The following is an 11,303-nucleotide window of genomic DNA, read 5'->3' as shown; positions in this document are numbered from 1 at the left end:
CAGGCTGGCAACCATGGCTTACAGATGCTCAGACGACGAAGGCTACAACTTCCAGTACCTGACTGTATGAAACTCCCCACGTGGCCAAGCACCACGCCAGCACGTTGCGCCTCATCGATACCACATCCAGCTCAGAATGAACATTTCCCCGATCTCAACTTCTGAGGACTCAACGGGACTCGAAGTCGTGTCGATAGAAGACGTGGAGTGTGGGTCCGAGTCCTATTGAGACCTGGTGAGTAGCGGGCGAATGCCGACATCCTCCGGATCGTCGCTTCGCCCACCAGGTAACCCAAAGTGACTTGCATGCAGGAAACAACGCCGAGCACTGTCGCGGCGTCGCGCTATGCCCACGCGTTCTCGAATGTCCCTGCATTCCCGTCAGTGATTCTAGCACGCCCTCGCTCGATCGCTCTCATTGGCTCCTGACCCAACCAACGAACCTCAACCATCCCAACCTCAACACCAGCATGGCCAGGCACCTCACACCCACGCGCAACAACACTTCCACCCGATAGGTCGACTGACGTCTTCGTCTCTTTGCGATCTGGAGAAACTCTCGGTTCTATCAAGACCCTGCATAGCCGCCTCTAGCGGGGTGTCTACGAGAGGCAGTTCCGTAGCGATTTAGCAACATACTGTGTTTCTGTGGTAGGTTTACAGGCGCTGGTTCTGGATCGCCAGAACATGTGGTGAGGGCTATTGGCTAGTAGGTGTTTGAGACATGAGGACGAAGCCTTGCACAGCGGGGGTGACTCGTCTACCATCATTTGGACATGCAGTATGACGAACCGAAGTCGGAATGATGCTTCGGAATGGCGGTTCTCTTATAACCCCTCCATTGTGTTTGTGGGGTTTCTTCTTTTGCTTTGTTGTTGTCTATCACCCCCTCTTCTTTTTTCTAATCATTGCTCCTCGTTGTCTTGTGTTGTTGTCAAGTCGCAGCTATGCTGGGCCTTTCAACTTTCATTCCGCGTGACCCGTTTCACCAACTTACGGTTACTCTGTGTGTTGTCGGTGTGTTCCTTGCGGTAGTCTTTGCCCTTGCGTTCCGGCCGAAGAGTAAAGATCAAACACCTAGTACGTTTGAAGCATACCTCAAATTCATCTATGGGTGCTTCTTGAAGCCTCATACTGGTGATGGGTCGGGAAGCCAGCAGGATGCTTTAGTATGTTTGCCAGAATAGGCCAAACTTGAATCTCGTTCTGATTGAATGTGCAGGAAAGTTTCTACAAAGCCCAGGCCGATGTTTATGACGCCACCCGCCTTAAGCTTCTCCGAGGTCGTGAGGATATGTTGGGACTGGTCGCTGCGCAGCTGAAGCACCGTACCGAAGCGGGCTTGATCTCGCAGCGACCTGTATGGGTTGATGTATGTAGGAACACATATTCTGCTTGGTTGATATGCTGACAATAATAGATTGGTGGAGGAACTGGTCACAAGTAGGCGCGCAACTGCTAACGTCAAAATGTGCCTCCTAATAATATCTTAGTGTTGAACAAATGAATGCTTTCGTGCCGGTGGCAAGCTTCTTTCGCGCAGTTTGTGAGTTGGACTAGAATCAACAAACAGTGTAAGACTGACGAAAGCAGATGTCGTCGATCTCTCTCCATCACTGTGCGAGATGGCCAGAAAACGCTTCGCCCGTCTCGGCTGGACAAACGTCAAGGTCATTTGCCAGGATGCGCGCGCCTTTCGTCTCCACGAACACGAACCACAAGCGTACGAGCGCAAGGAAATGATCGCCCAAGGCCAAATCGTTCGCGACCTCGACGAGAATGCGGATGCCGGCGGTGCTGAGCTTGTCACGATGAGCTATGCTTTGAGCATGATACCCGAGTTCTACCCCGTCATCGACTCGATTGATAGCTTGATGAGCCCTAACGGCGTTATCGGTGTTGTCGACTTTTACGTGCAGAACCAGGTCGACTTCATGGGCAGGAACTACATGGGTGGTGCTATTGATCGTCACTGCATGTGGACCTCACGTGTATTCTGGCGGACATGGTTTGAGATTGACCGCGTCAATCTTGAGCCCGCTAGACGAGTATGTTGGATACCCTTTTTACGATCACAATTTCTGACAGCTTGTAGGATTATCTTGAATACCGATTTGGTACAGTTCTTAGTATCAACGCTCGCAACAACTTCTTTGGTACTGGTATCAAACTCCCTTATTTCATCTGGCTCGGATGTTCGAAAGAGCATGGCGCGTCTACGCAGAAGCTCGCCGAAATCGATGCGGCCGCTACCGAATCGCCGTACCTCACAGCTCTCGACCTCCAGACAGGAGCTACGCAGACTGATGTCGAAGTACATTCAAAAGCTTATGAGTCGGCGGTCGTGAACCTACAGTCTAGTCTACCTCTGCCGGCGACATGGTACCAGAATCACCACTGGCGTATCCACTACGATTCTGCCCTCCCCAAGCATACCCGTTTCAACAACTCCTACATCTACGCATTCACCTGGGAGGACGATGTAGCGGACATGCGCCTTCTCAAGCCCACTTCCAACGACGTTGTCCTTGCCATCGGCTCAGCAGGCGACAACATCCTAGCCTTCTGTCTCGAGAACTGCCGCCGCGTCCACGCCGTCGACCTCAACCCGTCGCAAAACCACCTTCTCGAACTCAAAGTCGCCGCTTTCACCGCACTCCCTTATAAGGACGTCTGGAAGCTCTTTGGCGAAGGCAAGCATCCTGACTTCCACAATCTCCTTATCCAGAAACTTAGTCCCCACCTCTCATCCGAAGCCTTCCAGTTCTGGCTGCACAATGGGCCCTCTGTATTCTCCTCCAGTTCCTCAAAGGGCCTCTATTACTCTGGTGGCTCAGGCAATGCCCTCTCAATCGCAGGATGGCTCTTCCACATCCTAGGAATGACATCCGACGTGCAAAAACTCTGCGCAGCGCAAACCCTCAACGAACAACGAGAAATCTGGCAACGCTCCATCAAGACCGTTCTCCACTCCAAGATCCTCACCTGGGCCATCCTCGGCAACGAAAAGTGGCTCTGGAAAGCCCTCGGCGTACCACCCGCCCAACGCGCCGTCATCGAAGCTGATTTCAAGAAAACTGACGACTTCGCCGCACCACCGTCATCGCCGTCGCATACAAAGAGGGATAGTGCGGCTGACTACATGGCCTTCCACGAAGAACCTTCGGACGACGCACTCAAGTCAAGTTCTGGCAATGCGATTTACGAATACGTCCTCAACACTTTTGAGCCCGTGATAAACACTACTCTCCTCTCCACCTCAAACCACTACTACCTTCTCACTCTCCTCGGCCACTACACACCAACCTCGCACCCCACCTACTTATCGCCTAAATCCCATCTCAGGCTCTCAAAGCCCGCCGCGTTCAACGGATTGCGTATCCACACGGACGAGATCTCCGAGGTGATTAGCAGAATGCGACCGGGTACTTTGACGATTGTCGTTGTGATGGATAGTATGGATTGGTTTCCGCCCCAGGGAAACCAGGCGGTTAAGCAGATTAGAGCGCTGAATCGCGCGCTGAAGGTCAAGGGGAGGGTTATGTTGAGGAGTGCGGGGTTGGAGCCGTGGTATATCAAGGTGTTTGGGGAGTGTGGATTTGCGGTGAAGAGGGTGGCTGTTAGGGTGCCGGGGAGTTGTATTGATCGGTGAGATTGACTCCTTTTCGTTTTTTGACTCGAGATTGCTAATGATGGATAGGGTCAACATGTATGCATCCACGTGGATATGCACAAAGGAGGTGGGGATTGAACACGAGGATGTCAAGGCGGGGTTGAGGAAGACGAGTTTGGCTGAATTGAAGCTTGAGGCTCCTGCGATGCGTGTGGAGTAGTCGTTTCTCCTTTCCTATCTCTTTTCCCTGTTCGTGGCCTTGTCTCGTAGCGTGGGGTGGCTATTTGTCGTTCCTTCCCTTTGCACATTACAGCTGTTCGCACCCACATTAGTTCGTCTTTGCTAGATACCTAGAATCTTCTCTTAAACGCCTATCCACGTTGAGTGCATGCACTTTAGACATTTCCTGTTATTAAAGATATAGCATCTTGGCTTTCGTCCTACTACGTGTACACATTCATTTTACATCCAACGCGTTATTGTTACCAGCATATCCCTGCCCTATAGCAACTCCGAGTTGCGAAAAATGAAGCTCGAAGTCTATCGCTGGAGCAGGAAACAAGTGCCCATGCCTAAAATAATAGCAACCGCCCATGTCAGCCTTCCGTCCCAAAGCTCAGGACCGTTATCCAACGAAGTGAAAGTGAGGTGGTCTGTCGATAGCGACTTAGTTGGCGGAGTACCGTGTCTTTCCGACGGTGAAGGGGACGTAGCGGTACTTGATCATATGCTGAATCTGTCGGCGCACTACACATCGATGTTAGCCTTGCCCGCATGCCCTCAATCGCCAAGACGATCCACTTACTCGTCAACCCAAAGAGAATCAACCAATAAACCACCAATACGGGCCAGAAAACCGGCAAGTTGAATATCTCAAACCAGCTGCAGAAGAAGCCAATAGTAATTGCCTTGGTCGTTGAATACCAAAACTTGAACTCGGGCAACCTCCTCACAAACGGCCTGAACTCCTGGTCTTCCTTGGTCGGCAGGCCCGATGCGTTCCCGTCCTCCATGCCCTCATCTTGTTCGAGCGCGGGATCGAATTTGGGGGAGAGGAAGGCGAGGAAGAGGTTTAGGAGGTAGATTCCAAGCGAGTAGGCGACAATGTACCAGCCCTGTGCGAAGAAGATGCGCAACCCGAAGAGGAGGAAGAGGGTTGCAGTTCCTCCCCATCGGTAGGGTGTGTATGGCGTTGACTTGTCAAGGTAGGTCTGGAAGATGCGGCCGTACTTTGTCGTTTGCGCTGTCACGGCGCTGAAAGGGGTGTCTGGTTCGGGAGAGTCCATGGTCGCGGTCGTGTTCCACTGGGGTGCAGGGATGGCTGTGATGGGTTTGATGGAGATGGGCGACGGTAATGGTTGTGTTTCCGCGCGGCAACGTGGGAAGAGGCGACGTTCTTGTTGAGGGAATCGTGTCAAAAAGTTGAACGGAACATCAATACGTCGCAAGGCTGGGGCTTAGATCGCCGCCACGACACGCTAGGACCAAGGCAGCGGTCCCCCCTAGCGTAAAGTGGGATGACGGGCATCTTTTGGCGGGCGTTGCGCTCTTTACCGAGGTGCCGATACTACCCACTTTGTATGGTAGCTCTCAGCTCATCCCTACTTCCCCGATGTGAATACACTTTACGTGAGCTGGACTACAAGTCGAAGCTCAATTGATTACACCCAAGATGCAGGCCTTACGATCAGCACCGAGAGCGGCTTCTCAATTCCGGTCAATGGGTTTACCCAGACTCGTGAGGGGATATTCGACGGAGAGGTCATTCGAGCATTTGCTTGTATCGGTGGCTAGGCCTGGTGTTGGTTTGAGTATGTTACTATTGTCCCTATTCGACTACCATCATACTCTCTCCCGAAAAGAAAAGAAAAGTATTAGACTAACGCCCCCAAGTCCAGATCAACCGCCCCAAAGCCCTAAACGCCCTCTGCACCCCCCTCATCCTCGAGCTCAACCAAGCCCTACGCGACTTCCAAGCCGCAAAGTCCATCGGCGCCATCGTCCTGACCGGATCCGAAAAAGCCTTTGCAGCAGGTGCCGACATCAAGGAAATGAAGGACCTCACCTTCAGCGACGCATACGGCAAAGATTTTATAGAATCCTGGTCCGACCTCGTCACCTTCCTCAAAAAGCCCTTGATTACAGCCGTTAACGGCTATGCACTGGGCGGAGGCTGTGAGCTCGCCATGATGGGCGATATCATGTACGCCGGACCCAAAGCCACGTTCGGACAACCTGAGATCAAACTAGGCGTCATACCAGGCGCAGGTGGCTCGCAGCGTCTGACCAAGGCGATTGGAAAGTCAAGAGCTATGGAAATCATTCTCACTGGCGACAATATTAGCGCGCAGCAGGCTAGCGAGTGGGGTCTTGTTAGCAAGGTGTATGAGACGGCTGAGGAGTGTGTTAGTGGTGCTATTGCAACGGCTGAGAAGATTGCGGGGTATAGTCAGATTGCTGTCAAGGCGGCCAAGGAGGTTGTGAACAAGAGCCAGGAGCTTGGTATTAGGGAAGGTGTCGAGTATGAGAGGAGGGTTTTCCATGGCCTGTTTGGCAGCGAGGATCAGAAGATTGGTATGGCTGCTTTTGCGGCCAAGGAGAAGGCGAAGTGGACGAATAAATAGATTTTCATGGTTGAAGAATTAGTGCAACTCGATGAATCGGCTTCGTCTTGAATTACAAGCGTGTTTTGGCGTGATTTGCTTACCAAGAGGCACACTTTCCAGGTTTCACCCAACTACAAGCAGCTTTTCTCGGTATCCTCTGGTAACACAACATGTAATCCATGTTCCAGCACCGTCGTCTCGCAAATATGCATCCCATCTAAAAGAAGCTATGCGTGCCTCGGCACCTCCCGATAAGCTTATCGGCCCGCCACATGATAACCCGCGCGCACGCGTGCATAGATGACGCGAGTCGCATGTGGGGAACCTTGAACACTACTACCATCTGACATGCTGCTGCGAATCCAAACATCTTCCACTCCGCATGTACATGTTGCAACATGGATACGACACCACCATGGCTACGAGACGCCCTCAGATTCGCTCTAACAGCGACCGCATCGACGGAGACCCCATGGTTCGCGCACGACTACGACGCCCTCAGCGCCGGCGGCGGAGGTGACCTTACCAATCCCGACGACCCCGGCAAAGACCCGCGGTTCCGCAAACTGGTCGAGGCCATATTGTTCAGTCGGAGGTTTCTGAATACGTATAATTTGGTGTTGTTGGCAGTGTTGCTGGTTTTCACTGTGTGGCATTGGGGGGAGAAGGTCGTGTTGCACAGGCGGAAGAGACTAAGGGTTGGTACAGTGACAAGGAATGACACAGCGAAGAGAGACAACAGGATTACGTACGAAGAAGATGAAGTTTGGAGTAGCTCGAGTAGTACTATTGAAGGGAATGCGACGCCCCCAGATAACACCGCTGCGAAGAATATAAACGATGCGGATGAATCGAGTCCTCTACTTCCCCCTTCACAGCGATCGCGACCGCAACGAAAGCGTCTTGGAGTATGGCGACCTTACTACATACTCAAATCCTCCCTCCAATACCAACCTCCACGCATACCCATCGTCAACAAAACCCTACCTACCAACGCCGTCTCGCTACTCGTCCTCGCTTGGATTGGCCTCAACATCTTCTACAACCTCTACCGCATGCCGCTCTCCTTCATGTACCTCTTCGTCTTCGCCGACCGCTGCGGAATCATCTTCATTACAAACCTTCCTCTCCTCTACCTCCTCGCTGCCAAGAATCAACCGATAAAATTCTTGACTGGGTACTCTTACGAGAGTCTGAATATCTTCCATAGAAGAGTAGGGGAGCTTGTGTGTTTGGAAGCTTTCCTGCACTTTTTGGGTATGGTGGCGGTGTGGTACGGGTTGTTACGCCATCTAGGTTTCACACTAGCCAGATTCCTCTTCAATCGGGTTGTTCTGCTAGGTTTAGCGGCGCTGATTGCGTATGAGGTGATCTACTTTACTAGTCTTGGGAGCTTTAGGAGGAGATGGTATGAGATCTTCCTGGGTCTGCATATCGTGCTTCAAGTCGCTGGTCTGGTGTTCCTGTGGTTCCATCACCATACCTCTCGACCCTACGTTGGTGTTTCTCTCGCCATCTTCCTGATCGATCGAGTGGTCTACCGGATGTGGTTGAAATCTAGCACTCACCCTGCAACACTCACTATTCTTGCAGACGACGAAACACTTCTCTTATCAGCGAACTGGCAAGTCGACACCAACACCAAGAAAACTGGGGTACTGGCGAAGAACATGATACAAGGTTGGAAACCAAACGAACATATCTTCATATCCGTTCCGAGTCTATCCCGTAAACACGCTATCCAATCACACCCCTTCACTATCTTCTCTGCGGCACCAACAACAACACCGTCAACCCAGAACGGTCAAGATGGAAAGCATGCATGGTTCTCCCTCCTAATTCGTCCTCAAGCCGCATCAGGTTTCACACACTCCCTCCTCAACCACGCACGCACCTCCTCCCATCATCCAACCCAGCAACTGCGAATCCGCCTCGACGGACCCTATGGCTCGTCCCATGCACTCGATGTCCTAGAGTCTTCTTCAACAGCTATTCTAATCGCAGGAGGGTCCGGTATAGCAGTCGCCTACCCCCTCCTATACGCACTCTTACAATCCTCACCCAACGACGATCCAGAGACTACTCTCAAGTCTCCCAGGAAAGTCAGGTTACTTTGGATAACACATTCACCCGACCACCGACTTTGGATCCCAGGGGATAAATTAAAAGAGTTGGAAGATTGGGGACTTGATGTTCTGATTCCGCCGCCGACTAGTCTTGCGGGACGGCCTGATGCTGGTGGTATTATTAGTGAATGGGTCGAGGAGGAGAAGGGAAGGAGTGGTGTTGTGGTTAGTGGACCGGATGGGTTAGTTAAGGATATTAGAAATACGTGTGCCGGGTTGATTGGGAGGGGCGCGGATGTTGATGTTCAGGTTGAGAAGTTTGGGTGGTAGATGTCATTGTTGTTTTAGATGCATGGAGTTGGATCTCGGTTTCGTACACATGGAGTAGGATGGCTTTCGGTTTCGTCATGTATGATAGTCGGGGTATGTTGAGTGCAGTAGCGACTTGGTGTTAAGAGTTTGGACTAGTGCAACTCTCGGGAGCGTTTGCAGTTACTCTTCTGTGCTGCTTTGTTATGGCTCCATCTTTTCGTCCATGACGTCGCGGTTGTATTGAGGTAACTGCTTCGTGCCTTCCGTATCTACCATCTCAAGAATAACATCACCTGCAACAACACCGAGTGGGTAGGTGGTTCTTCTCCGCACACACCACGCACCACGCTACAGTCATGCTAACCTATCCAGATAGACAGAAATTCGTGCAAATCCGCGCTCGGTGGGAGACGATTCGATCAGGTGAAGACGAAGTAGCGACAATGGTAGGCTGGAGAGAAAAGCCGACAGCTCACCAGCCGGTGAGTGGTGAGCCTCAAGAGAACGGCGGCAGCAAATTCCGGAGGAAGCTCAGTTATGGTCTTGCTTTCATCTCAAACCCTCTCTCGCAGCTAAAGACGACTCCGGGACGTCATCAGGTGAATGTGCCGTCATTGGCTGTCACCAAGCCCTCCACGACCGACATTGTTACCACAAACCCCATGTGCGAGACTCTACCTTCCCCAGTGCTTCTGTCTACACCACCTAGGCGCTCCAACGACGCGTCTGAGAAGCCTGCAACAGTCCCTTTGACCAGAATTTTGGCCAAGAGCGCCGATGTAACCACCACACCCCAGCCATTACCTCGATCACGCACACTAAGCTTTATCCCACTCCCGGTCAGGACTGAGCCTAGTTCGTTCGCCGCAGATGTAGAGGGTGCAGTCAAATCCCATTCCCTCGCGGCGATACCTCAACTAAAGCCAGATGTCGTACCTTCGAAGATTCCTACTCCCAGTCCGCCATCGCTGGAGCGTCGTCGCTCTAGTCCACGTCAACATGTTCATCAACACATTTCGTACCGCGCTTCACAGCAAATCAAACACATTGCGACTGCCCACGCGTTGGTAGCCGCCAATAACGGTTCTCCGGTGAAGCACCCATACCAAATGCGCTCACGTACAACACCGAATCTTGTGAAGGCCTCCAATCCATCACAGCCAGCGCGATTCGTTGCCCCAAGACGGCCGGGACCTAGGAATTCTCCAGTATGTCCAAGAGCTCAGAAAACAGTTCTGCAAGAGAACATACCGACGGACATGCGTATTACACACAGGCGGTCACAGATTCAAGAGAGAACGCTAAAGAGGGAGTCACTTGCAGTGCCCGGTACTCTGAAGAACAGAAGATCGTTTGGACCAGGAACACCACTCCCACAGAGCAGGCGACCAAGCTTTGCGACACCACCCACTGCAAGGAATCGGATGAGCTCACAATTTGCACAAAAAACGCCGGTCACTGTAAAGCGCATACAGTCGGAAGAGCAGACAAGGACACACGCCCATGTCTCACCTGAGGCGTCGAAGGTCACAGTGGTGCAGTCTCACGACATGGACCCTCCTATATCAGTTCCCGAGACTGTCCGTGCTGCCAAGCCAGCCTTGCCCCGATCAAATACGGACAGAGACCTGCAGAGGAAGACACTGGGTACACCCAATGGTTTGGGTGGCGTGTGGCGGTCATCACGCGCTTTGGCAGTCACGACACATGAGGTGAGCAAACTTCCTCTTTCACGTACCTTCCACGACTTTGGAACCCAGTGGAAAGTCACTCCACCAGTGCCTCGCATCCCGGAGCAGTACAGGATTGCATCGTTGTCGAATCTCACACAGCCAGTTCGCATGGATCAAGAAAACATCATTCAGTCTCGCCATGACCGTGTTATATCCGATGCGAATTCGTGCGAGTCGATCCCTGAGGAGACCGAGGAAGAAGGGATGGGCTACACCCCCAAACACACATCTTACCAGCCTGGTGGATGGCTCACATCGTCGTTGCAATCCAGTGGATCTAGTGTCAGTCATGCAGCATTCGCCTTAGTACCAACCACAACACCGGAAACTACGGAAAGCGGGTCGGATTCTTCATCCAAGAGGCCATGGAGTGTCATGGATCAGGAAGTATTAGACGTTGCTGACATTGAAATCTTCCAGGTCAAGGATTACATGCCACCCCTTTACTGGGCTGGACGGTTCCAGTCCCGATACGATCAATGGCATACCGATGCGATGGAAGCCGAGCTGAACCCGAATTACCAACCTTCTGGCCCCTTGGGAGAATGCAAACTGAACCAAGACAAGCTCGCGGCGTGCTTGATACAGGGACAATTGCGCGATCTGTGCACTTCTGATCAAGCAGCAGACAGCCTCTGGGTATGCGGCTCCTGCTTTGCGTCAGTCCTTTTACTTTTACTGACTGCACCCAGGAGTTTGAGTACAAATACAGGAAAGACCATAAGCTTCTCGGCAATCCATTTGATATCCCGTCAACGCCATTCCGTAAGCAAGACGACGATGCAACTTCTGCAGGAACTGGAGTTTTCGGACGGGCTATGAGGAAACTGACTCCTCGTAAGGCTAGTCTGGTCAATCTGATGAAGGGTAAAGGTTGGAACAAATCTGATGAGGCGAAAAGCGGCGATGTGTCCGAGCGAAATCAGGAGACGTCCTCGGATTATTCGTGAGTTTTTCTCGATGTTGAAGAATA

At 52.0% G+C, this 11,303-nt stretch overlaps 4 protein-coding genes across 4 annotated transcripts; 3 read left to right on the top strand and 1 right to left on the bottom strand.

Moving 5' to 3' along the window:
- Positions 1-947: 947 nt before the first annotated feature.
- On the top strand, positions 948-3,833 carry ALTATR162_LOCUS2714 (uncharacterized protein; the record flags this gene model as incomplete). The annotated part of the gene is made up of 7 exons (XM_043310320.1): positions 948-1,169; positions 1,223-1,372; positions 1,421-1,443; positions 1,494-1,546; positions 1,594-2,048; positions 2,096-3,648; positions 3,701-3,833. The coding sequence occupies 7 exons, from the start codon at positions 948-950 to the stop codon at positions 3,831-3,833; spliced, it is 2,589 nt and encodes an 862-aa protein (XP_043166255.1).
- A 447-nt stretch (positions 3,834-4,280) lies between these two features.
- ALTATR162_LOCUS2713 (uncharacterized protein) lies at positions 4,281-4,899 on the bottom strand (the record flags this gene model as incomplete). The annotated part of the gene is made up of 2 exons (XM_043310319.1): positions 4,281-4,360; positions 4,419-4,899. 2 exons carry the CDS (start codon positions 4,897-4,899, stop codon positions 4,281-4,283), a joined length of 561 nt encoding a protein of 186 aa, XP_043166254.1.
- Positions 4,900-5,285: 386 nt separating this feature from the next.
- Positions 5,286-6,237, top strand: ALTATR162_LOCUS2712 (uncharacterized protein; the record flags this gene model as incomplete). Its single annotated transcript, XM_043310318.1, has 2 exons — positions 5,286-5,424; positions 5,507-6,237. The coding sequence occupies 2 exons, from the start codon at positions 5,286-5,288 to the stop codon at positions 6,235-6,237; spliced, it is 870 nt and encodes a 289-aa protein (XP_043166253.1).
- A 380-nt stretch (positions 6,238-6,617) lies between these two features.
- Positions 6,618-11,280, top strand: ALTATR162_LOCUS2711 (uncharacterized protein; the record flags this gene model as incomplete). The annotated part of the gene is made up of 3 exons (XM_043310317.1): positions 6,618-8,527; positions 8,974-10,969; positions 11,023-11,280. 3 exons carry the CDS (start codon positions 6,618-6,620, stop codon positions 11,278-11,280), a joined length of 4,164 nt encoding a protein of 1,387 aa, XP_043166252.1.
- Between the last annotated feature and the right edge of the window lie 23 nt (positions 11,281-11,303).

Source organism: Alternaria atra (assembly GCF_907166805.1).
Source record: "Alternaria atra isolate CS162 genome assembly, contig: 21, whole genome shotgun sequence".
NCBI lineage: Eukaryota > Fungi > Ascomycota > Dothideomycetes > Pleosporales > Pleosporaceae > Alternaria > Alternaria atra.
This window is presented reverse-complemented; position numbering and strand designations above follow the sequence as displayed.